At 38.0% G+C, this 26385-nt stretch overlaps 2 protein-coding genes across 6 annotated transcripts in view; one reads left to right on the top strand and one right to left on the bottom strand.

Moving 5' to 3' along the window:
* Positions 1 to 14633, bottom strand: part of lig3 (ligase III, DNA, ATP-dependent) — a 17649-nt gene extending 3016 nt beyond the window's left edge. For all 3 annotated transcript variants that reach the window (XR_001777286.1, XR_535440.2, XM_008428509.2), the window contains exons 1-20: positions 14247 to 14633; positions 12790 to 13314; positions 11936 to 12064; positions 10785 to 11012; positions 10518 to 10669; positions 9306 to 9472; positions 8308 to 8385; positions 8069 to 8237; positions 7347 to 7502; positions 6574 to 6705; positions 6414 to 6493; positions 5633 to 5720; positions 5479 to 5556; positions 4568 to 4691; positions 3777 to 3919; positions 3613 to 3687; positions 2555 to 2701; positions 2286 to 2433; positions 664 to 743; positions 501 to 578 (exon numbers count right to left, since the gene is read on the bottom strand). Coding sequence is in view for 1 of the 3 variants with exons in the window: in XM_008428509.2 (XP_008426731.1) it covers positions 501 to 578; positions 664 to 743; positions 2286 to 2433; positions 2555 to 2701; positions 3613 to 3687; positions 3777 to 3919; positions 4568 to 4691; positions 5479 to 5556; positions 5633 to 5720; positions 6414 to 6493; positions 6574 to 6705; positions 7347 to 7502; positions 8069 to 8237; positions 8308 to 8385; positions 9306 to 9472; positions 10518 to 10669; positions 10785 to 11012; positions 11936 to 12064; positions 12790 to 13297 (2760 nt within the window). In the remaining 2 variants the exon portion in view is untranslated. The remainder of the gene's footprint in view (positions 1 to 500; positions 579 to 663; positions 744 to 2285; positions 2434 to 2554; positions 2702 to 3612; positions 3688 to 3776; positions 3920 to 4567; positions 4692 to 5478; positions 5557 to 5632; positions 5721 to 6413; positions 6494 to 6573; positions 6706 to 7346; positions 7503 to 8068; positions 8238 to 8307; positions 8386 to 9305; positions 9473 to 10517; positions 10670 to 10784; positions 11013 to 11935; positions 12065 to 12789; positions 13315 to 14246) is intronic.
* The window catches only part of tmem248 (transmembrane protein 248), a 21726-nt gene continuing 6985 nt past the window's right edge, over positions 11645 to 26385 (top strand). The window contains exons 1-6 of one of the 3 annotated variants that reach the window (XM_008428507.2): positions 11645 to 11736; positions 11829 to 11877; positions 19059 to 19217; positions 19918 to 20206; positions 23058 to 23208; positions 25337 to 25520. In XM_008428507.2, coding sequence (XP_008426729.1) covers positions 19128 to 19217; positions 19918 to 20206; positions 23058 to 23208; positions 25337 to 25520 — 714 coding nt within the window. In that variant the 5' untranslated portion in view covers positions 11645 to 11736; positions 11829 to 11877; positions 19059 to 19127. Of the gene's footprint in view, positions 11737 to 11828; positions 11878 to 16086; positions 16463 to 19058; positions 19218 to 19917; positions 20207 to 23057; positions 23209 to 25336; positions 25521 to 26385 lie in introns of those variants that run through there. The other 2 variants (XM_008428505.2, XM_008428508.2) reach the window with 2 other exon arrangements.

The raw sequence follows: 26385 nt of genomic DNA on the forward strand, positions 1-26385 counted from the left end.
ATTGCTTTTACTTAAACTCTTGTATGTCAGTGCAGTTGAAACTAGACAATAATAATTGGTAAGATTGTGTTTTTGCAGTACAGCTAAAATGTTGTTCATTAATGTATATTTAAAGTAATCATTAAAAAAAAGAAAATTTAATATCTGAAAATAAGTGAGCAGCAGCCCACTGGCAGATATGATTAGAACATTTCTTTACTGAAAACTAGCTGCAGATCATATAAAATTACCCAAAGTCTGAAAAATCAGTACCTGTTTATTCCCCTTCAAGTTGAGAATTTAAACTTGACGATGGATTTGTCATACTCATGTGAGCTGGACTTTTATATTTAAGGGAGAATCTTAAATAAAAACATTGAATTTTATTCATTTTGGTTTTTGACTTAATTGAATGTACACATTAAAATAAATTTCTATTGCATTAAAACTACCACTTCTCTTCTTTGGTCAATTCTAAGTGTTCAGGTTGACCTGGTCAGATGAAGACATTTTGGACCAACCTTGTCGTTCCTTGGCTGCAGCAGCTGGGAAGACGTTTTGTTTTGTCCGTTGCTTTGAATGCTCTCCTCGCTCTTCACCTGCAGTAAAGGGACACCTTATCGCATCTTCCCCCGCAGAGTGTGTGTAAATGTTGTGAAGTGTGTGTCGCGATGCAGCTAGTACCTTCTTGGCGCTGGAGGCCTGAGAGGTGGGAGTGCGAGGTTTTGATTTTAGAGCCTTTGGTTTGGTAGGAGTGCTGTTACCTGTGAAGGAAAGCAAGAAGAAACCATTTTCTTCTATTAATTTAGGCGATCGACCACTAGATATGTTTCCATCGAATTTTGAACTTGTAAAATGTCGCAAAAAAGAAAAAAACAAATCAGTTGTTTTCATCTACTGGTTTGGAACGAATCAACCAGATGGTGGCGCTGTGCATGCCTGTAATAAACAGGAAGTAGAGGTTGCAAACTTACATCTCTGCTCCAATTTTAGACCATGAACCAAATAAAACTCCCAACAAGTTTCCTGTCAGATGCTCCAGCAACTGTCTGTAACTCATGATGCTGGGACTACTTCTGCCCTCTGGTGGTCATTCTGGGCATGTACAGCGTTTACATATTCAACCATGCACATCCTGATGCCTGGATCTTTTTTTGGGGGGGTGGGGGGGTGGAGGGGTTCCCTTTGGTCAGAAAAAAACTCTATTTTGAGTTTTGCTGAAGTTTCTTCCCCTAAAGCAAACCTGGACCTCTTTAATAAAACATGAGAATGTTTGGAAATCGTGCTTGGTGTACCTACAAAGAGGTTGAGGACCAACATCAGCTGAAAAACTTCAAGTTGCCTCCTTATAAATAATCTAAAACACTGCTCAGCCTGAGGACAATGACCAAAGTTGGTTCCCATCGCAATTTCAGAACAATCTGGAAATTCAGTTTTCACAACTTTTGTTTTTTGCTTTAGATTCTCACTGAACTGCCGCAGCCTCCCATCCTGTTGACAGCACCCATAGAGTAAATTAACTCTCTAGTGCAGCAGTCAAATCTCTAATAATCACTGTTGCCACAATTATTAGCTCGCCAACATTTCCAATAAGATTAACTTAATAAGAGGCTGCAAAGAGAACTCTTGTTTATCAAGACCTCGTAATAAAGAATCCCAGCTTATTTTCTGAAGGACCATGTTGCTTTCACAGCTCTGGACCAATTACTGAGAGCCAAACAGAGTTTCTACATGTTTTACAAACTCTTTTTATGACCTTTACAAACTAAATTTAAGACTGTATTACGACCGAAATTTACAGAAGAAAATAACATTTTGCTGCTCTCTAACCTCACAGAGGTCAAGACTTTTTTGCACAGAATGAAAAAACTGGTGATAAATTTGCATTTCTCTATGACGTATGCAAAAAAAAAAAAAAAAAGCTAGCTAGCAAAGGTATATTAGCAGCCAGTTAGTGGTAGCCTCAACTGTCTTGAGTCACAGAACATAATTTTTTTGTGACTCCATACAGTGAAATGTCTGTGGTCATCAGTGTGACTGCCTGCTACCTGTCCTAGCCCTCATGTTTGGTTGTATGCATAAAAATGAATAAAAATAAATAAAAAAAAAAAGGTTTCCACTCTTCTGTCATGCTCAGTATTGCCACCAGAGGGAGCAATGATTGTGGTAGATTTTAAAGTGATTTTCTTTCCAGGAAATCAATATTCTTCTGCAATGAAAATAGATCTGAAGATATTTCTGAGATTTCTACCAGAGGTGCCATTAAATCTGATCGGCACTGTGAGAATCTGACCAATCAGACTCACTCGTCTTTTTAGCCGGAGCGCTCCTGCTGGATGAGGACGACGGCGAGTTTCCCCCGCTGTCTCCTCCCGACGAGCCTTTGTCGTCGGACGTGGAAGGACCCGCCGTCACTTTAAAGTCGCAGTTCTCCTTCGAAATGCGAAACAGCTCCTGGACAGAAGGATGGAAAGGTCAGAGGTCGGGTGTCTTCAACCCTTCTATCAAGCCTTCTGGTGGCCATTTTGTTAAAACTAAGCAGGAAGAGGCTGGGTGATCAATGTTGAAGTGGTACCCTGAGCTGGTGCAGGTTGGTGGCCGTCTTCCAGTCCTTGTCGTCGCGGATTCGCGTCATACGGGGGAAGCGGATGGAGATGCCGTCGGCGGTGTGCATTTCTGATTTGGAAAACTCTGCGCCGGTGATCTCCCAGACCGGAGCTTGCTGCAGGGAAGGAAACGGAGACAAGCAGGTAGATCTGAGACACGGCCCACCGTTGACGATTTTAACAGTTATTTCTCATCAAATAGAACAAATTATTTTCTAAAGTATTTAGCAACCGATATCTCCTACAGCAGAAATATTAAATTATTGTCCAATATAAATGCAAAATGTTTTTAGTACTCTTTTACATCTTGAGAGACCTGACAGAAACCAAACTGTTCATAGATTTATTTCTAGGAAAAATACGTATTTTACATATCAAAACATTTTTGCTCTTAGTAATTTCTTATGCTGTCACTAACTATGTTTCTAATACAAGTACGCTCAAGTCGCAATTGTGATGCTTCCATTAAATAAGAAATGCAATTAAAATCACGTTTGAATAAGTTTGTTCGCATAAGTCATTTGTCGTCTTTGTAGTTTGCACCAGTGGCAACAACCAGTTGTTGATCATGTGACCTGTGTGGTGCAAAAAGTGTTTCCAATAAACCAATTTTGATGCAGCTAAAAAATAAAAAAAAATTACCTCAACCTAGGACAAAAACTTATCAAAACATTTTTTTTTATTAGCAAATTTATCTTTGAAACGTTGAATTGCACAATGATATGAAAACTCAGCTAGTGACAAAGACTATAATGACTGGAAAACATCAGCAGTTTTCTCAGCGTTCATTTAAGTCATATTTTATACAAATCTAATCATAAACATTTTTGTGACAGATTCCTGCTCCTCCTCCATGGGAACAGTGTGGTTTAGCAACCATGACTCTGTGTAGTAATGGCACCAGCAGATCCACGCCACTAGCTATCGTATCTAATGGATGCTGTCCTATCTAGTAATGTAGATCTATACATCTAAAGGACTTGAAGACCTTTACTCTAACCCAGACTTAAGCATGTTAAAATCTCACCTCAGGGTCACGGATAATGAAATCAGGATAATAGTTCTTGACAATTTTCAACCAGCTGGGGATTTTCCCCGGTTCCTACACACACAGCGACATGACAGATTAATATTTGTCAGTATTACATCAGCTCCATATTCCAGCAGCCTCGAAGTGGGCCCTCCTCTGACCTTGCTGATTTTGATCACATCCAGCTCCTTCTGGAGTCGGGCCAGCATGGCGTCATCGTAGCCTCCGGAGCACTTGGTCACCGTGCACCACTTCTTCGAGTCTGGGTCGTAGCAGCCCATCAGAAAGCTAGACATGATGCCCCCTGGTGGACAAGAAGGGGAATATTTATTCTTCCCTCTCCTCTACATTTGTTGTTCCTGCTTTTTTACGTCGTCTTTAAACCTCATGAGATGTTTCATTAGCCCTGCTTTGAGAGTTGAACCCCCGTTGTTGTGTTCCCAGTTTTATTTCACACCCGTTGCCCCCCCCTCATAAATCTCCCTTCCCCAGTGGCATCCTCGCCTTATGCATTACATTACATCTGCATATTTTTCACATGAAGTGCTCCAATGCTCATTTGTATTCCCAGCGCAGCACTGTGTTGCACTGCTGCCTGCAGAACGCACAGTCCTTCTTTATGCACTCAGTGGCCACAAAAAAGTAAAAGCACCCCCTCAAAAAAAAGAAAAGTCCTGAGCAGAATAGACAAATATAAATGATTAAATTTGCAAAGTAATGTCTAATTTCTAGTGCAAATATCTTAGTTTTGTTTTATTTCTAGTGTACTAACTTATAAGTAACTTTTCAGCAAGCTATAGGAGCTTGTTTTAAGTCGATAATTCCTTAGTATTGATGAAAAGTGCCTGTTCCAGTCAAATTATTTCCCTTTTGACATTTTTCCAAATTTTTAAAATTTAATGAGGACATCTAAACATCTCACAGGAATATTTGATCTCAACCGTTTACAGACCGTTTGATCCTTTTCCATAGAAGGCACCGAGCACCACCAGGTCTGCCGTGTCGGCCATCGCTCCCTCGTTCAAATAATCCTTCTTCACCTTCAGCCAGTGTCGCTTCCCCGGCTCATAGCTTCCCTGACACATAGAAGAAGCCCAGCTGGATTAATTCACCACTTCAACTACAGCTGAAACCAAAACCTTAGAGACACTGAAAACGCATAACTTCCACCATCTGACATAAAATCAGACCAATGTCTGACGTTAGGATCAGTATAACTAGTTTTATTGTATTACTTTCTGCAGCTTTAAAAGTTTCCACACACTAAAGAGTGTGAATGCGTAACCTAACTCTAATGTGGACCAAAAAACGCAAACTCCCGTCCACTTACAAACTTGGGTCTTAGTTCATATGTGAATGCCAAGTGGGCAGGAGACCGCTCCAAAAGCAGGGAGCAGCACAGGGCATTCTGGGTAAATACAACCAAACACACTATTCTAGCACTAGTGGGAGAACTGGCTTGTGGTCATTTACTAAAGACAAAATAAAATCATACAATGGCTAAAATCTGACACCACTCCATTTTTGTTTACATTTTGTGAAGAAGGAAGTTGTGCTCAGAGGTTTTCATGTTTTCTTCAGTGGTACTTGGTGCAGCGCCACCACAGGCGAGGAGGGGAACAGGTTTTTCAATGGAATGGGTAAATATTAATCAAAACACTTGATTGGAGATATTTTAGAATGCAACTGTGCCAAATACTGAGGAAATGTGTGTAAACTTCTATGTTTGAAGGAATTGAAGATAAAAAATTAGCAAACGGACATCCTCTTGCTGATCCTAACAGACCGAAAGCAGGAAAACAACCTGCAGGTTTCAGCCGTTCACTCACAGATCAACCCGACAATGTTTTTCTCTCCACTGACCTTTACGTCTTTCAGCACCAGGCCTTCCAGTCCTTCTCTGATGACGCGAGTTATCATCTCCGCCAGGTCTCCTGCCCTCTAAAACGCACACAGACAGGATATAAATCTGCAGGTTTATACAGAGACGAAGCAGAAAGCCTGACTTGGCACTTACCGTGACATGCTTCATCTCTGAGAAGAGGATCCTGTTTGGGACTTCCACCATGTTGTCGTCCAGAAACTTCCTGCGTTCGCAGAGTGGCCTGAAGGACACGCGCCAGTAGAGAAGAGTAAGCCAACTTCACATTATTCATTTGTGTGTGGGATCACCAAACCGCAGATTACAGCAAAGTTAATTCCCTCTAAGTTTTCCTGTTCAAACTCCCAAATCTACATTTTTTGTTGATTTCTGGGCTATTTTTGATCTTAAGATATAAACGCCTACAAGTAGAAGAAGAGGGATTGACTTAAATGCTTTACAAGTTTCATCTTTACTTAACTTCATCTTCACAGTTTATAAAGATGAGGGAAATTAATTTATGGTTTTTAGTAAATTTCTGAAATTGGAAAAAAAAAAAAAAAAACTGACATTTTGAGAATAATCTCAGGGATTTTCTCAAAAAAAAAAAAAAAAAAAGTTCCAAAAGACAAACTTCTGATTTTTGAAACGCATAAATGTTCAAGTTTCATCTACAATACCTCTAACATGCAGTGGTAATATCACTTTCCCTTATGTGATATTACCACTAACCATGGCTTTAGCCAAATGATGTAAATAATACTAGAATGCCTCAGTTTTACTTAAGGGCAACAAGATGAAGTATAGTTGATGGCAGGTGTGACTTCAAGGAGACTGAAAGATGAAATATATGATGTAGTAAACTGTTTATAAATATCAGGATTTGTTTTTATTCAGTTAAATCCTAGACTATTACATGGAAAAAGGAAAAACGTACCTTTCCATCAAACTCACACCGTTGAAGTAAATGCAGTCAAACACAAACAGACACACGTTGGCGTCTTGAAAGGCAGCTTTCTGGAAGAAAGAGAAGTTTGAAGTCTGGCTACAATGACTGAATCAATAGAGAAAAAGAAAAGAGCAGGAGAGGTTCTTACCTTGTGAACACCCAGAGTGCCAAACGGCAGCGGTTTGCTGGTCTTTGTGTCAATCAGCAGGACTTCAGCGTCCAGAATCATGCTGTGGCCGCCGGGGAAAGCCTGAGGGATGTACTCTTTGAAGTGGGCCACCTGAAATGCACAACTTTTATTTTATTGCTCAACATCTGGGAGAAAACATTTCCACATCTGGTTGGATCCAGGTAGTTTTGATAATGACTGGTTTCACAATTTCAGATTCAGATTTTAGGATTTCAAAACAGTAGCTAATTTCTGTCAAAGGGTTTTAAAATCTGAGGAGACACCAGGGAGCGGAAGTGAAACAGCTAAAATCCCAACTCTGCTTTTCTCACTGGAAATAATTCAGTCACTTCTTCTGTGTTTCCATTAATCAGAATAATTTTACAATTACAGAAAACTGTTGTAATTACACTGCAGTCTCTCCCCCACTTCACTAACCTTTCATTACCATAAACTGCCTAATTACAGACCTCCAGCACTTAATCAGCTGTTTGGATAACGGGCTGAATTGGTAAGTAGCTTCCAGGGAGCTAAAACTGCTCCTCAGACACCAAAATAAGTCCAAATTCAAACTTCTGGAAAACGTTTGCACTGCACTTTTATACTTTAGTCCACACTGCACCTCCATCTAGTGGACAGAGAGTGCAAAAGCATGACAAGTAACTAGTTTAGGTGCTGCGATGTTGAAAAGTGGGACTTTTAAAGTAGCAGATCTTGCAGCTACAAACTGATGTCAGACTAACAGGACCGACCTTGTGGGGCAGCACTGGCTTGAGGCTGCGGCTGAAGTAGCTGAAAGTGTTTCCGTTCTTGTGGACCTGAACGCGCTCGCCGTCGTATTTTATCTCAGAGTACATCCCGTTGGGACATTTCTTCATGGCGTATTCGATGGATTTACACGCCTCGGCCTGGAATCACACAGAAAACAGAAAAAAAAAAAAAACACAGACAGACGAGCTTCAGTGCGTTTTACTGGATTTTATGCAACAGATCAACACAAAGTTGGGAATATTTGTTATGTTTTTCTTACGTGATAAGAAAAACGGATGATGAATAAGTGTCACATCCGTTTGTTTTCACCACAAATTAAAACCAATTACAGCTGAAAGGACTATTTAACTAATCGTCAACTACTAAGAACATCACCTACTGATTTATTGTTGATTAATCTTAAGATTAAGCTAAAATTTTCTACAAATAAAACTAAGAAATTTCAGAGCCAGAGAAGTACATTTTGAATATTTTAAACTTTTGAAATTCAGGGGGAAAAAAGGATTTCTGCCAAAAAAGCTGGACCCAATACTCTGTCATATTCAGCTCTACTTCCCTACTTGAAAGAGGTAATAAATGTTAGAACTAAAAGAAATAAGCTTAAAGAATGAGGGAATAACTTAGCAGTCTATTAACTAAGCCGTGATGGAAAAGGAAACCCAGAAAGGTTCATGAAGTGTGATGTCACAGAGTCGGGCCTCACCAGCATCGGCTGGACAGGAGTCATGAGCGACGCCTCCACGGTCAGGAGCTTCCTGGGTCCAGAGCCGCTGGAGGCGTCCTGCTGGTTCCTCAGAACCCTCTCGATCACGTCGCCAAGGTTACGGGAGGCCTTGAAGGCATCATACGCGTTTGGATCTACCGCATCCAACCTGAGTGAAGGAGCAGAAGCTTATAAACTCAATCTGTTCATGAGGGCGGCGCACCAGGACGAACACTTACACGTGTTTGGCGCCGGCGTTCATCTTCAAGTCGTGCTTAATTAGCCTGATAATGCATTTCAGGTCGTTGCTGGTGCACCTGGGAAAGAGAAGCAGGAAATTCTAACACATGGTCAACAACTGAGTGACAGACTGCAGGAAGCAGATGAAAGTTTGTGTGCGTAAGGTTTTTACAATTCAAGCTAAATACAGCAACCTGAGCACTTATTGGCTGTTAAAGACATGGAAAATTTCTGAAATGCAGCAGGATGATCTATAACTGAAAAAGGCAAAATGTAAAAAAAACCTACTTGAATTATTCAGTGAAGAATTTTTAAAATAATATAGGAGACGGATGCTGCCAAAATTAGCAGTAAGTATAGAAATAAATAAAACTAAGGAATTATTGTGCCAAATATTATATTCAAAAGATTAAAAGAAATTTACCAACTTATTTGATTATACAATGTAACATAATTTTTTGTCGTTTAACGATGTTCATTTGCCTTTTCTCATCTTTGTTTTTTCCTATTTTTTTTCCCCTCTGTCTTAATAAAAACTTCATCTAAAGCTCAAAAAAGTCACTTTTGCATAAGTTTAACATGCTCATACATTCCTCTTTTACCCTCCCTGCAAATAATTTGAGAAGAAGAATCTGGCATCTTTTTATAAATTAACCACATTTCATGTTAACTACTTAAGCAAATTCACATTAAATACTTAAAGCAGATCTTTTCTTCATGGTCACATGAAGCTCAGTCATGCATTTACTGCAGACCTAAATGTATGACAGATAAATCCAGTCTGCCCATTTCTTTCTGATGTGTGGGTTAGAAAGTCAAATAACCATGTCTTTATAATAAATACATGAGTGAGTGCAGGAGATGCTGGAGGCAGACATCAAAAGCAGGAAAAAAGCCACAAGAACAAAGAGCAGAGAGGAAGTGTTGTATCCTAACAGGAGCAGTAACAACAGTGGTTTTAGGTTCTGCCTCCCAGTCTGACAGGACAAAACGTTACTTTTTGGCGATGCTCTCCAGCTCGCTCTGCTGCTCGTCCTCCTTCGTGAGCTGAGCGAGGCGCATCAGGGACGCATCTACTTCCTGGATTGTTAGGAGGCTCTTGGCAGCAGGAGGAAAAGATTTGCTCTCCTCAAAGAAAATCCTCACAGTTTCTGACACGTCGCCCTTCAGGAAAAAAAACAACACAAGAATGGGAGCAGTTTAAAACGGGAATGAACAAATATGACTGTTTGGGCTGATAACTGATGGACGTTTTTCACTCCGCTGACATCGCTCTTCTGTTTCAGTTAAACCCGCCACAATCACGCACTGCATTATCACTAGCCGTGCTTCCATTAGAGGCGATATGAACTACAATGTTCATCGCTATGCTTAGCGGTAGCATCATAACAATAAAAGTGTCAATAAGAACTATTTATTACATCTGTTTTAGTCAACTGTATGGCTCTGTGTCACAGCATCACAGCTCCACCAACACAAACGCTGCTCTTGAAAACATTCCCATTTGTTATGTGCTTCTTTAGGACACCAGTTACATAATAAAGTGTGATTTGTATCACTAAGCTGCTCATAGTAAGTGCATTTAATCATATTTGCATATTTATTTATGCTTTCATTAAACAAACAATGGAGTAAAGTGAATCTTGATATATAGACAGTTTTGGGGACTTTAACAAATGGAATTCATTGTGACAAAATAAAATTTAATTTTCATAAGAAATCTATCACCAATGAAGTTTTTTTTTTTTTTAAAGTAAATTCACTCCACCTGGATGCTACTGCCCCATAACCAAAACACAGCTCTCCAGAAACGCATAAGGGCAACAAAATGAAAACAAACATCAGTTATTAGTATCGGCCCAGTTTTACTTATCAGAACGATACTTTTATGCAAAAAATAAGAAAAAAAAATAAATAAAATCAACCAATAGATATTAATGTCGACATATTGTGCATCACTGGTTCAAAAGATGCTTTTACAGCACTTCATTTATCATAAATTTCTTGAAATAATTTTAATTTATCATTATTAAAAAAATCCAGTTAATGAAGCTTAAACCCCCTAAACTGTCCATATTGTTGGGAATTTTAGTCTGTTTTCCCCATTGGTCCTTCAATAAAACCACCAATAAGTTTAAAAATCTGATTAAATGCAGTTATAATTCGCAGTTCAATGATTTAGATCAAACTTGGACGTTGCTGGACAGACCTGCTCCAGATCTCGCACCATGTCCTCCTGGTTGGATCTGAATATGCGGCTGAAGAGTTTTACTATCTGCTTATCGTTCAGGTTGTAAACACTTTTCACCACGCCTGGCAGCAGCAGTTTCACCGTCAGGTAAAGATCTCCGTGGAATTTATCTGTTATAAAAAAAAAATTATAAAAAAAACAACAACACACAAACAGGGTAAAATCTCACAATATAAACAAAAAAAAAAACAAACAAAAAAACAGTAAACTAAATTTAAGGCCAACCTCCTCCTGTGCCCTTCTTCAGGAACTTCTCTATAATCTGTGTCTTGCTGTTGTAGCTGTTGTTTTCAGCCACCATTGCGCAGAGTTTGCGAAACTCCCTGAAGAGGCAGTCTTTGTGCTGGGCGTCACAGAGCTGAGTGGACAGGACGCTGCTGGAGCCGGCTTTGGCCGCCGGGGAGGCCGACAGTCCGGGGCTGCTTGAGCTACCGGAGCTGCCAGCCTTCGCAGCTGATGACAGAATGAAGCAGAGCGGTAAAAAAAAAAGAAAGAAAGAAAGAAACCACATTTTTACACTTTCTAACTCTGACAAATCTGCCTGTCCTACTCCTTGTGTGGTTTTAGCTCTGAAGTTATGGCCAAAGTTTCAAAACTGAAAGGAATCATGTTCTAATTGTACCAACAGTAAAAAAAAAAAAAAAAAAAAAAAAAATCACACAGAGGAAACACAATCAGTGTTGCCAGATCTTGCGAGAGAAACAAGCAACCAGCTCTATGAAAACAAGCCCCCCAAAAAATCTAAACTGGCAACCCCCCAAATCCAAAAGATTTTACAGTGGTTTTACATTTTTCTGAAGAAAGTCAAACCCAAATAACCATCTTCACATTCAAAAGGAAACCCAAAAAAAACAACTCAACTCAATACATTTGCAATTGACTTTCAGAAAAAGAAAAAACAAACAAGACCAAAGTTGCTTTTAATAAAGCCAACTTGGCAATACTGAACAGAATATCTGCTTATTCATGGGCATGTTAAGGGTGGAGTCATGTGTTTTCACATGACTGGCCTCATGCGTTTTCAATTTCACATTGATTGAAAAGTACAAAAGAAATGTATTTGGATCCAACTGCTTCTGGTCCGTTTAGGCGGCCAACAGGATTCAGGGAAAATCCGCAGCTGCTTCGTACCTGAAGCCCCTGGTGACCAGTTTATGTCTAAACCATTTGTGTGAAAGTAATTTCAAACTTAATGCCGTTTGTTTAACTTTCACAAAGTTTTAATTCTGTTTTAACCAAAACTTTGCATTTCTGTGATTATGTTTACAGCAAATTCCAAGTCATTCCTCTAAACCGCATCATCAAAATATAACTTCAGGTAAGGGCAGCACTGAAAGACACTTCAGTTATGTTAATCCAGGGTGAATGCATTTTACCTGTGAAGCCAGAAAACTTCCTCGGAGCATTGACAGAAGGGTCAGCAGGGGGCGCCATGAGCTGACCAGTGGTGTTCAACTTGGCCTGGACCTTCTTTTTAGGACTTGCGTTGACTTTGGCCATAAGGTCTACAAAACAAGAGGTTTGACAAGTAAAAAAAAAAAAAGACTCGAGCATTAAATTTTGATTAAGAGAATAACTTCTAAATGCCTTCATAAATGTTTTGATTCTCAGTAATTTCACCTCAACCTTAAAGGATGTTATGAAGCCAAACTTTTTTTTTTCCTACCAAGAGGTTAAGAAGTTAACCCTCACGCCAAGTGTAGAGGGTATGTATTATTGATACACCTGCTGATTTACCAGGTAAGATGACAAATCTTGAACTAGCAACATTTAAAGATTCATAATGGAAAAAAGTCAGTGGTTTAACAAGGTTGCTCAAATGTAAGGCTTATAAAGACCACTATGAATAAAATGTAAGGCCTATATCCCAGCAGATGTACAAAAGAAATGCAGGAGGCAAAACTGAAATTTCTGTAGTCTCTAGGCAGATTTGTGCTTCTCACATTGCTAATGACTCTTTAGCTAGCTAGTAAGTATAAACAGCTTGCTACTGCTAGCCTTGATCGCGCTGAGTAATGAGACATACCGAGTGAAAATGTCTGCACATAACTCAATCTTTTGCGTTTTGCCTGTTTAACCTATAGAGAATGAGATTTTTATTAACTTCAGGTCAATGTACATTTTCTCCAGTGAATAAGACATTTTAAGGCCTTAATTTTAGATAAATGAATTGAACATCCTGTTTAGATTTAGATTAAGCAGTAGGTGATTTATCGGCTCTCTGCTGCACCTGAAACGTGTTTATTAATGAGCTCTTTGTCCTCGTCCTGCAGCTCCTCCCAGCCCTCCAGCTCTGTCAGGTCCTCGATCTTCTTCGTCGTGGCTCTTGCCCTCTCCAGCTTCTCAAATATGCACTTCACGTGATACCACTCCTTCATTTCGCCAGCAGACTCACTGAAAGGGTTTGGTACGATTTTCCCTATGCGCACGATGCCCTTCTGGATTTTGTCCTTGCATTTCTTGCACCCCGCCGTGCCACGTTTGGCGTATTCCACAAGGAAGCGTTGTTCCGACATATCTGGCCACTCAGAAAAGCACCGGCAAATTGAAGTCCAGGGAGCGTGTCTTTTTTGAAGATGGTGTTTATGGGAAGCTAAGGATTTTTGCTGATCAGAGGTGGATGAAATTACAAATGTTCTGCAAAACGTTGAAGGTTGTTTACATCGGATTAGTGTACCAAAAGGTCGTCGGCCCACACAGACAGTCTTCTGAACCAAGAAAATAAGATGTCTCTGCATGTAGTTGGGACTGGAGCCAGAAAAAAACAAAGTTACAGAAGATGATAATTTTGATCAGTTTCTAATCAAACATGAGTAAGAACCAGATGCAAACTGAAAGTAGCTGGAAGAAACAAAACAAATGAAAGGTGGTCAGAATTAGGAGAGGAGTGTAGCAACTGTAACAAAAAAATGTGGTTTATCAACAAGTTGAAAAGAACAAATATCCAATAATCAGAGAGGATGCAGTTATATTTGAGGCTGTGTATAACCTTTCACCCTCAGAGATTTAACAAAAAATTCATAAATTAAAACTTGTGCACTCAATTAAAGTCAAGTCATTTTTTTTTTTAAGAGATTTGACTTAAAATTTTTTTTACTGCTGCTTAAAACAAAACTCTGTAAAGTTTACTATTGTCTTAACACAAAACTGGTTCATCTCTTAAATTTGGATGTCATTTTAATGACAAAGTTACAAAGAACACACAATCCTCTGAAAACTTTAAGAGTAGGAAAAAGCTGCCAAACTCCACAGAAGAAAGTTGGTTTAAACATTTGATATACTGTTTGCAATATACCTCATATTTTAACTAAATTATCTTTTGTTATGAAGATTTAATTTATGAAACTTGTATTTATTTTTCTGTCTTTCGCTGTTTTGACTGAAATCTTAGTATTTCACTTGCACAGAAATTCAGCATAAATGTGGTAACATTAGTATTCCTAGTGAGGAATCTTAGACAGTGTAGCCATCTAATTTAATGTATTTTTTGGTCAAGGTCTTTTATTTTCTAAGCGAAGACTTAAAGATAAAAGTAAGCTGAATGCTACAAAGACAACTGGAAGTTAGCATTAGCTAGACACTGTCCTGTATTGGCTACAACTGACGTGACAAAATAAAGAAAACATGACATTGTTGAACATTATCTAAAATTTAGCCGATAATTACACTTGAATGTTTTTACTGTACCGTGTAGAAGATGCGTAAAAGGAGATGATACAACTGAATCTGCTACCTCCTCATTGTTGTTTAGCAACCAGCTAACTGCCCCGTGTCAGTCGTGTATTTAGACCTACTATATAGTTGTTAGTACTTCCGGTTTGCATTTACAAAATAAAAGTTGTTCATGAACTTAAAATAAGATGTACTACATTATGTGAAATCTTATGTCGCATAACGCTGTGACATAAGATGTTATGTATGCTAAAATTATGCTACGTATACAAAAAAAATTCTCCCAAGATTATACAACTGAAAAACCGCGCAGACAATGAGTCACTGTGTTTGTGCCAAACCAGATGTTGGTAACTTCATTTTAATTGGATAAGGCACTAAAATCCGGTAACTCCCAGTGTGACGTTCATTAGCTTGATGCAACACAAAGTAACTGCTAGCTACAATATACTCAAAATATTTTGGAAATATTTTTTTTTACTCCTAAAATTAATTTTATTATACATTTAATATCCACAGCAAATTTCTTAAATTGAAACCCAAATGTAATGCTTTTTATGCCTATGTTTCTTCATATTTGTATTCTCTTAAATACTGTACCAATACTAAAGTTTTAAAGACTACTACAATTTGTAAAGAATTTCTCATGTAATCTGCCCTAACTGCTGTATTTAACCTTGCCCTGTTTGTAACCTCTTCCTATTTGCATCCCTTTCCTGTTTGTAATTTTTGCTCTGTTACCTTCCTTAAACCTCATCGTTCGTTTAGTTACTGTTTACGTAACTTGTTGTACATATTGTAATAAAAAAACAAGACTGCTAGCTACAAGCTGAACCGCAGACCACAGACAAACGAGCCTGAAATGTGTGGCAGAACGGACCCATACCGCCCTCTGCTGCAGCGGAGGAAATAATGGTTAAGGCTGAAACGGTAAACATTTAAGTAGAAACAAAAAAACTTATCAGCCTGGTTGGTAATGTTGGCAAAGTGTTGATGTAAATCTCATTTCAAAATAAAATAACATTAAACTACTTTCTGCAACTGAAATGTCTTAAACTGTTTCGATGCAGGCTCTGACATGTATAATACAAATACAGAGGGATGATAAACAGAATGCTAATTTTCTTCATATTTAATTCATATGTTAAATATTGCATTCCCCATTCATGCATTTTGTGATGCTATTCTCTGAAAATAAAAGGTCGATATTCTGAGTTATTTGCTTCTTTTGCAAAACAAAATCCCTTTTGTTTTGTCGCTTTGACAAAGTTAGACATCTCATGTTTTGTTGCTAAAGAGTAAACTGTTTTGGTCAAGTTTACACATCAAAATGGCAGAAATACGATATTTACAATGGAAAATTGAACATGGTGTGGGAAAAGAAAAATAAATGTAGACTCCCCTCTCCTCCCCTGCAAAGATTCTTTATTAGATTCAAATCAGAACTTCAAATAACATTGCTTAGACGGAAGAAACATTTAGCTAAAATCATTACTTAAAACCCAATTTTACCAGGGTATATTTAAGATATAAATACTGCGCTGGTCTCCATACATATTTATGTTTGAAAAAAAAGTGATTATTGCGTTGCTTTCAAAGAGTCTCGGGAATCAGAGATGATAAAACAGAAAATGCACTTTAAATTTATCAAATGATGCTACAGAAATATATAAACTCAACAAAACCAGAAAAAGTCCAACTATAAACACCGCACAAAAATACAGAGCCGCCTGGGTGTCCCGTTCCCGGTGACCTTAAGGTTTCCCACGGTAACTTAACGCAACCACAGCCCCCAGCCGTTTGTAAACACGCTAAATGCGTTTTCGCTACGTAAATTCCATACTCCACTCTGTCCTCTACAGTCAACCGTAAATTTTCGAGCGTACATCGTGCGGGAATAACGAGACCGCGACGCTTCTCCCTACGCAAAGCGAGGACGCGCGGATCAGATGTCGGCAGGAAGATGTTGACGTTATTCCAAACCTAAAGATGAATATTTGTTTCTCTGACGAGTCGCGGAAATATTAAAGGCGAAGAATGGGAAGCAGTATATGTGTTGTCTCGTATGCTGAAAGCTTGGAGCGCAGACTTTTGTTTCTCGGCGGTAAATTTAGAGGAGACTAGCTGCGTTGCAGCAACCTAGCTAGCGACATCGCAGCCCTTTTTGTGGCCCTCAGCGCTCCCTCCCAGCTACACCTAGCATCCCGTCGCTTGCACAACAAGGAAAAATGGTGAGTGGCGAGCTTTTTTATCTAACTTTTATCACGCACGACATTGTCTGGAGCCTAGTTTGGTCCTTGCAGCAACGCCGATAGCTAGTTTAACCCGACAATTGTTTGACTAAACTAGCTAAACATGGTGCTTAATTAATATTTAAACCTGGGTAACAGTGTCATTTTTGTCTTAGCCAATAGATGAGAAGATCGTGTTCTCTTTTTATCTGTAACACTAGACATGCAAGGCTTATAAATTAGCCTATTGCCTTGCTTTCTGTATTCATATATTCCCTTGCTTTCAAATTTGAATTAGTATTTACCCCAAAGGGAAATCTCATATCATCCAAGTATATTCAGAAAGTGGTTGTGGGTGGTGATGCTGGAGCAGTCGGTCTTCCAACTAACCTTAAGAGGCCTCTGACTGACAGCTGTTGCTGTATGACAGTCTGGTGACTGATGAAATGACACGCATCCATGAAAACAAATGGGTTAAACTGGATTTCATTTAGTGGGATATGCATGTTGTGTCACAATAACAAATTTTGCTATAAGATAAATTGTTCCTCAAATTTTTTGTGATAATGGTAATATTGTTTTATTGAGACAATTTCCAACTAATAAAACAGTAGTTATATTAGTATTCCCACTCAAAGATCAATAAAACTTGCATTCCTAAAGAATATTTAACACCGGACCTGGGGAAACATTTTAAATATCCAAACTATAAAAACAACCAAAACAGTAATTAAAACAGATTATGAAGTCTGTCTAACTAAAATTGCATTTCAAAAAAATATTAGCTTATTCAGCTTAGACAGCTTTGACTTCATAACTTTGCACTACTTTGTTTTGCTCTATCACATAAAATCCCAATTAAATACATTGAAGTTTGAGGTCATAGTTTGACAACATGTGGAAATGTTCAAGAGGATGTGAATACTTTGCTAAGCACTTTCCATGAATTATGGCTTCATTTAAAGGTTTTGTTCCTGACCTATGCTCCGTCTAAACAGCTTTTCCAACCAGCCGTTGATAAATGTGTGCAGCATTGAATGGAGCTGCTGGTTTTGTTCTCTCCTGTCTTTGTGTATGCCATGTTTTGCTTCTCTGTTACCCTGGAGATACCAGTCCTGTCATCGTTATTGTGAAATATGAGCCACATATAAACATGGGCATTAACTTGCATTTGTTGCTCAGGTCTGTAAATCAAATGCTGCTCCTTGTTTTATCATAACTGGGGCAGTTTTTAAGCTAAATAATATAAGAATGCACTGAGGCATTTATATTACTGTTAAGACTGATACCTGATATATTTAACTGCATTATATTTTTTTTCCTACCTTTGGAACACAATGAAAAAACACAAACGGCAAAAAGATGGAAATAAATATCAGTTGTTGGTATCTGCCCTGTTTTACTTATCAGACAAGTACATACCGATATGTAAAAAAAAAAAAAAATCACCAATATTGGCTGATGCCAACATTTATAGCAATAATATTGTTCATCTATTATAATATATACCTTCCTGGATTGAAATCTTGTGATTATTACTTCAAATCTACAATGTCGTATTAGAGCCAATGGAGGTAGAATAAAAAGAGTTATTTCCCACCAAAAACTCTCAAATTCTGCAGAAAAACTTGGTGATTCCTGAGTTTCAAAAGTTTACAATTTTCTACTTTTGAAACCTAAACATTGAAACCATGTTTTGTTTTGTTTTTTGTTGTTGTTTTGTTTTTTTTAAGGTTCCAAGTTTTCTACCTTTCAAACTGGGAAATGTCCTTGTTTTTTCTGGATCATTTCTGAGATTATTCTTAAAAATTTGATTTTTTTTTGTTTGTTTGTTTCTTTGAAGAAATGTGCTCCTTTTTTTCTATCTGCAATGTTTCTAATACGCCATCATAGAAACCTTTTGCTGACAGTCCATATAGTATTTAACCTACAAATGTTTACATACAAATATGAAAAAGAAAAAAAAGAAAATTGTCTAAAAAGGGAAGCAAATGTTGGCACAATATGGTAATATTACTGTTTATGGCTTTGTAGTTGCGTAAAATAGAGTAGAAAATATGAGTTGCATAGTTAATTGCAGTTTTAGGTTGTGTTATTGATTCTCCTTGCTGATAATGTGTCGTTTAAAGCAAAGCCACATTGAAGTGGCAGAGCTCTGCTATGCTAATTGTTCTCCTTCCATGGAACAATAAAGCTGGAGTGGTAACTTCTCAGAGCAGACTCTTTATTTTTTTAGTGTTGAACATTAAAACCATTTATCAAAACTGAGTCATTGTTTTAGTTTCTGCCAGGAAGTGTCTCTGTGGCTGTCACTGTGATTGATCTTTCTCTAGCAAAAGGATGCGATGATGAATAGAAAGCAGCTTACTGGGAAAAAAGTTTCCAAATTAATGAGGCAGAGATGCAGTTCAGTGAAAAAGTGCTTGATCCCCAATTAATTGGTGAATTGTCAGAATAATTGATTAACAAAGTAATTTTTTGTTGCACACTGATCAAATCACCTTCATACCATTAATATAGTCCAGTGACCTCCAACTGGTCGACACCTTTTAATATGTTGAGTATGAAATGTTTCTTCTTTTTTTTTTTTTTGTAGGTTTACCTGCTAAATCCCATAGAAAACCTAAGAGGCTACATCACCAACCGTCCACCTCTGGTCATTTTCATGATCAGTGTCAGTGCGGTGGCCATTGCCTTCCTGACCATCGGATATTTCTTCAAGATTAAGGAGATAAAGTCTCCAGAGCTCACAGAGGTATGACAAATCCACACCACTCTTTAAAAAACTGTTTCCATTTAATTATTGTAAATGTTTCTTTTCAAGTTGCTCATTTTAGGAGGATAATTAGAGTGAAGTGTATGAAACCTTCAGGGTCTGTACAGGTGCTAGAAAGTGTTGAAAATACTTGAATTTCTGTTAGGTGTTTTTTTTTTTCGAAGCTTTTCTTGCAATTAGGTGTTTTCAAAGTTTGGAAAGTGCTTAATCTCTATATAAAGTATTGCGTTATTCCAAATATAAAATGTTATTTTTGATTTTTTTCTCCCTTCCTGCTGCAGAATGTAAAATACTATCACATCACATTATTAACAACAGCAATAAATGTCGTATTAAAACTGTTTGCTTTACTTTATTTGTATATTTTTTATCTCCAAAGTGGATCTGGGGATGTTAGAAAACTTACTTTGAAATGCTTAAAGTGCTTGAATTTTTCAGTTTAATGGGGAAAAGTGGACGAACTCTGATCTTTGCTTCATTGACTTTGTAAATGTGTAAAGCTGTAAGTGCAGACTGCAGAAAGTGAAAGCAAACTCTGATGTTGTGCTGTTCTGTGTCTGAACACCCTCAGCAGAAGCGTGCATGAAGGATTTGCATTTCAGTGAAGGCAGGATGCAAATCTCAACAACTCGGTGCTGAAAACCTCAATTAGTTTAATAAGTTTATATTTGTGCCTCAGGACTGGAACACGTTCCTGTTGCGCTTCAACGACCTGGACTTCTGTGTGTCGGAGAACGAGACGATAAAACACGGCCTGAACGAGTCGACCACCCCAGAGAGCCTAGTGGTGACCAGCGGCCAGGCCCGCTCCAGCACACAGCCCCCCCTGCTGTTGGAGGACTCGGGTCCCATCAACATCTCCGTCTCCATCACCCTCACGCTGGACCCCGTGCGGCCGTTCGGAGGCTACTCCCGCAACATCACCCACCTGTACTCCACAGTGCTGGGGCAGCAGGTCGGCCTGTCAGGTGGGTGTGCAGATAGATGGATGGAATTCATTCCTTCTGTCTGGGTTTGTCAGGTGACTTTATTTGGATACAGTGAACCAACAATAGCTGCGTTTCCATTAACCCTATAATTGCGCAATTCGACATTTGGAAAATAAAATTGCTTAATGGAAACGCCAATTTAAAAAAAAGTTTCTGAACTAGTATGAGATTGTTTTTTGGCTGTATCAAAATTTGTGTATTTTGCTAAACTGCAATGAAATCACTTTTTTTTTCATCGCACGAGTCATGTGATCAACAACTGGATGTTCACACTGGAGCAAACCACAAAGATGACGATTTGAAGGAGCTGAAGGATGATGGTGTGGAATGTTTTAAATGTCTTATCGCGTTAATGTGATTTTAATTGCATTTCTTATTTAATGGAAACACTGCAATTTGAAATTGTGTTTTTTTGACATTAGTTGAATATCAACATAGTTTTATGCACATTCTGTACTTACACTTTGTGCTACTGCAGCATTGTGTAGTGGTGACACAATGCTGCCTGTTTGTGGTTCATTTCCCAATAGGGAAGCATCGATCTACCGATATCAGAGGTTTAGAACCAGCCGATACGATCTGTACAGAAAAACAGCTGAATTGACTTAAAATGTTTCCGTTTCTAAACACATAGATATACTGAATAACAACTTTGTTTGATAAATCTGCACCAGGACAGCACACTCAAATGCACCAATTGCTTTACAAGCTTGGTCAAACAACACAAGTTTAATTTGTTCAGTCAGTGCATACAAGTAGAACAACCAATGTTAAATAATAAAGAAACAACAGGTTGACTACCTTGTTCAAACATGTACAAATAAAGAGCAACAAACTTTCAAATGGTTCAGAAAGTGTAATTAGGAATTCTAAATATAATGTAAAAGAAATAATAAAGCATGACATCACTCAGAGCACAAAGCATAGAATTAGACAGAACAGATCTGCACTTGCGGATCTGGCACATTGTCTCTGACATCTGATCTAGATTTTGTTTCTATTTCAGGATATTAATATCTGATTGGTTCATTTCTAGTTGCTGCTGTAGACTTTAATGTCTTGAGAGTTTCTCAGGCAGCATATGTACTGGAATCACACAGGTGCTTGAAATCCTTGAAAATGCTTGAATTTCAAGGTTTGGAAAATGCTTGATATTCAAAATTATAATAATGTGCAGTCTAAATTTGGAAAACGGTACTTATAATTGAAACCAAAGATTTAAAGAAAATTTAAAAAATGCCAACACATTTTTTTCACCATCTTAAGGTAAATCAGACTAAACTTTTTTTTGTCTTATGTCAGTTAGAGTTACCAAAATAATTCCTATTTACAAAATATTATTGCTAAGATTTCTGATATTTAGCAGAGATTTTTTTGTGACTTTCTTGGACCATTCAGGGTCATATAGGGTGTATGTGAAAGACATTTCAAAACATAAATTTTTATTTTATTTTTTTCCTTCTCCCTGCTGTAGGATGTAAAATACCAGCACAAGATATTAATACATTATATAAAGTAATAAATTTAAACATCATCTTTAGTTCATTTGTATTATTTTTACCTCTAAAGTGTGGTGCTGGAAAAGTTTCAAAGCTTACATTGAAATTCCTTGAAAAGTTCTTGAATTTCACTGTGGGAAAAATGTACAAACCTGGTACGATACCTGAGTGAATGTTTTCACAACTTTTTTGTTTCTTCGGTTTTCTCTGCTCACAGCTCGTCACAGTAAAATACTTTAACACTATTCCAAGGCAGACCTTTTTACTCAGCCTGGTGTATGTAAACTTCTGGTTTCAACTGTAGATGAATGATTTGACTTTATCATCTAAAACTCGTGTTTTAAAACGGATAACCAAAGCAAATAGAAAGCCGTGCAAATATTTAGCGTCGGTGTGGATTTAATCTAACATCAACAGGATGAGCCTGCTCAGATGAAGGTGGTTTTCCTGGGAAAGGTCAGCCTGCTCTCTCTCTCTTATCAAATTTAAAACTGCTTTAAATGTCACGCACACTCAGAGTCAAACACATTTTGCAAGCATGTAGATAAAATCCGCTGTGGGAAAGTGAAGGAATGTGGGAAAATGTAGCATCTGCAGGCAGAAACTTGACCATGGAGCTGAAACCCTGGAGGTGAAGCAGAGTTTCTGCTGTGGCTGCATCAAGCCGCAGTTTGAACACATCAGATCGAAACTGTTACTTTCTGGCTTTGCTTGTTTGTTTGGGGTTATCGTCCCACCGGAAAGGGAACCTCCAATCTTTTCTGGAGAATTTTTCAGGTTGTCATTCAGTTTTGGTCTTTATTTCACTCCATCCATGTCGTCAATCCACTCAATGATACTGCCACTACCTTGCTTCCTGTGAGAATAGGTTGGTTTTTATAGATTTTGATGACTCTGTCTGGGTTCCCGGGAATTTATGATGCTGTTTATTCTCTAACAAATCTTCTGATTTATGAACTGTAACGTAACTTAAAAAGCTTGGCAGGTTATCAAATTACTTCTCAGTCGCTGCTCCATAGTCTCCATCTAATTTTCCTTTCAACCCTCTGTCATATCCTGTAGTCCACCTGATAATCTTCTTAAGTTCTGTTTCCATTAAATAAATCTTGCATAAGCCCACAAACCCAGTCTGTCATTCATTATTAAGGAAGTAGTTTAATAATATTGTTGCTAAAGCTCTCAGTTTTTCTGCTTATGCAACTTGCTGCTGCATTAAAAGCAGGTAAAACATTGCTCTTGCAAACTTTTATGCAGTTTATTGATTGAGTAGTCTCCTCAGGTCCACATGTTGGCATTTAAAGAACGCTTTGCTGTGGTGTCTATGATTTCAGGCCGGGAAGCCCATGAAGAAATAAACATCACGTTCACTCTGCCCGTGTCCTGGAACTCGGACGACTGCGTGCTGCACGGCCACTGTGAGCAGGTGGTGTTCAGCACGTGCATGACCATCACAGCAGCCAGCAATATCTTCCCAGTCACAGTGTGAGTTGGATGGTTTCCCACAGTTTGCTATTAGCCTCTCCTCTGTCTGCATATGTGTAGAAAATAATGCTTGTATTTCCAGATTATTTTCTATTAAATAAATCAGAAGTTAAATATCCTATTTACGTCACATCTTCCATTTAAAGGGACTGTAATGTGAAATCAACTTTATTTAGTTTTAAATAATTTTATTATCATTACTATGTTATTCCCTTATCAAAAGCATACCTAGAGTGTGCTTTTGATAAGGGAAAAAGCAGAAAAGTGCTTTTTCCCTCCAATCCTTGGATCCAAATCCTTGGAGATATCTCCAAGGATTGAAAAATCCTTGGAGATGGCAACCACTTAGCTCTGCAAAACGCCTGGGTGGATCTAGCCGCACCTTCGAGACACAGCTCCTCCCCAGAACTGCAGATTTCCAAAGTTCCATCTCACAGAGCAGTGTGCTCCTTCAGACTATCCAGCAGCCTTTAGCAAACACCTGGTGGAACTGCGTGTCTGCTGAGCTCATTATACGGGCTACTTCTCATTGCAACGCTAGTAAAAAAGTTGTTAAAGGGTTAATAGAGGAGCCATGTTTGATGACTTCAAGAAGTCATCACAACATGAAATCACAGGTCGAGTTTCAAAAAGAGCAGGAGTTTTTAAAGAGACAGAGGCTCAATTTCAAGGTGTTAAATTACGACGTAAAATTTATTTTAAGTCATATTTGATATTTAGCATTTTTATAACAACTGATGGTATCGTTACTTGACCGAATTAGCATTTTTAGAATATATCTGAAAAAAATTATTTAGGGGAAGCTAAGAGTGTTGAATGTTTTCAAAGTTAACAAAAGCTAAAGCGCTAATCAAAACATTAGCCCAGCTAACTACGGCTAAGTTGGATTAGACGACACTGAACACCAAACTCTGTAGAAGCTTTTATTTATTTTGACTTTCAATTCAAGTCAACTTACAGAATAAATTACTGAAATAAAAGGCAGTTTTTTTGTTTGTTTATTATTTTCTTAAAGAAAAAAAGTGAGAAAATTAAAATTGGATTTGGTATTAAAACAAATCTGAGATTTTATTTTTAAGCCGACCATACTATGAGTCACAAGTCATTAGGTTGGGGGTCCTGAGATCCTCTTTAGAAACAAAACTATAAAAATGATCTCATTGAGGCATATTCATGCTATAACTGCAGGATTTACAGATTTATTAAAGGAACATTTAAAAGCTCCACGAGTCTCTTCTCCTGTTATTTTATGGGTTTGTTTCTGAAAAGTTTGCATCATGTTTTTTGCCTCCATCCATCCCTGAGAGTAGGATAAAACCCCAGGGTTGCTTTTTCACTCTTTTAAACCCACATAACAGCTCCTCTGTGATTTACCAACAGCTTATGTAGTCGTGGTGTTTGATCTCGTCAACAATTCAACACCTGCAAATCTTTCTGCTTTAATCCGTCTTTCTGCACAGCGAACAGCTACAGCTTTAGTTTGAAATGAGAGGGAAAATGCGTCAGACGTAGCATCAGATATGCTGCTGTAAATTTGCAGAAGCAAAAAACAAACAATTATAGATAAGTAAATAAAAATAGTAATAAAAAAATAGTAAAAACATGCTCCAGGTTGTTAGAAAACCTCAGGGATGTGATGTAGCTTTCTGCAATTAAACAGTAACTGTAGAAACAAACAAAAATAAATAAATGCATAAATTAAACCACAATATTTTTGTACCTTTGAGTTTAGCAGATTTATTCTGATGTCGGGTGGTGTTTTATTCTTAGAATTGAATACTTAAAGTAGATTATATTTTCAGTTTCACTTTTTGTCATTTAAGAGAAACATTTAAAATCTGTTTATTGGTCCAGCTTCTCCTGCCCTGCAAGATGCTTATTATCCACTGAATGAACTGCAATATGAGAATAAGTATGCCTGGAATCTGCTCCTATAAAAATAATGTTTGAGACAAAAAAAGTGTGCCTGGAATCTACTCGGATTTCCCAGTTTTTCCCACTTACTCTTCCTTCAGTTCCTTTTCAAAAAAACTTGATTCATTGATGCTAAGTCAATATTTCATTGTGAAATGGTTGCTTCAAAAGTCAACAAATCACTTGATTGTGTGTTTTGTGTTTCCCTGTGCAGGCAGCCACCGCACTGCGTCCCAGAGACGTACACCAACGCTACGTCCTGGTACAAGGTGTTCACCACGGTCCGTGACTCGGACACCAAGTACAGTCAGGACTACAACCCCTTCTGGTGTTACAAAGGAGCAATTGGCAAAGTGTATCATGCACTCAACCCTAAACTCACCGTCATTGTCCCAGATGTGAGTTCCAGGTTTCCATTTTCAAGAAGCTCAAAAAATGTTGTTTTACTTTCTTGGAAGTTGACTATTAAAAAAAAGAAATATTAAAATCTCACATGCCTTTTACTTCAGGAGTGACAGAAGAGGAAGGCTGGTTTGCCACCTTAACATTTACATAGACTAAATTAGTTTTGTCTCTTGCAGAGGCAAATAATCTGTTGGAAGTCTACCAGTCAGGGAGAGAGATATTTGATTGCATCACATTTTTTTATTTTCTGGCACCAGCTGACCTTGTACCATCAGCAGCAGTGTGAAAAAGCCTGGAAAAAGCTGCTAAAATCACAGAAATTCACTGTAAAATTGGCCATCATTACTCGTTTTTCTCTTGCTGCTCTGAAAGCCGAGAAAAGCACAGACTTTAGCAGCCAGGATTTATTAAACTTCACAGCTGCAATCCTGGTGATCCTGCTGTCCTGGTCAGCAGTTCAAGCTTTTCCATTGTGCTCACTGGTCAACAGAAACTGGTTCATATTGAGTTTTATTATGGAGTTACTTTTATTTTAGTGTCTATGATGATTTGGATTCCTAAAGAACATCCGAATAATAACTCGGATTTAAACTTTTCAGATGTTTAAATATTTATTTGGGAAATCAAATATTTGATGCTAATATTTGGAAATTACAGGATGGCTTTTTATGAGGTTGTACTGGGATATATTTAGAAAATTAGAAAAAAACTTTCAACTTCATCTCTTTGTCTCCATGTTAGAAGGTGAGCAGGTTAGAATCATGATGGATGGATGGATGGATGGATGGATGGATGGATGGATGGATGGATGGATGGATGGATGGATGGATGGATGGATGGATGGATGGATGGATGGAT

The sequence above is a fragment of the Poecilia reticulata genome, linkage group LG14, assembly GCF_000633615.1.
Source record: "Poecilia reticulata strain Guanapo linkage group LG14, Guppy_female_1.0+MT, whole genome shotgun sequence".
Taxonomy (NCBI): Eukaryota; Metazoa; Chordata; class Actinopteri; order Cyprinodontiformes; family Poeciliidae; genus Poecilia; species Poecilia reticulata.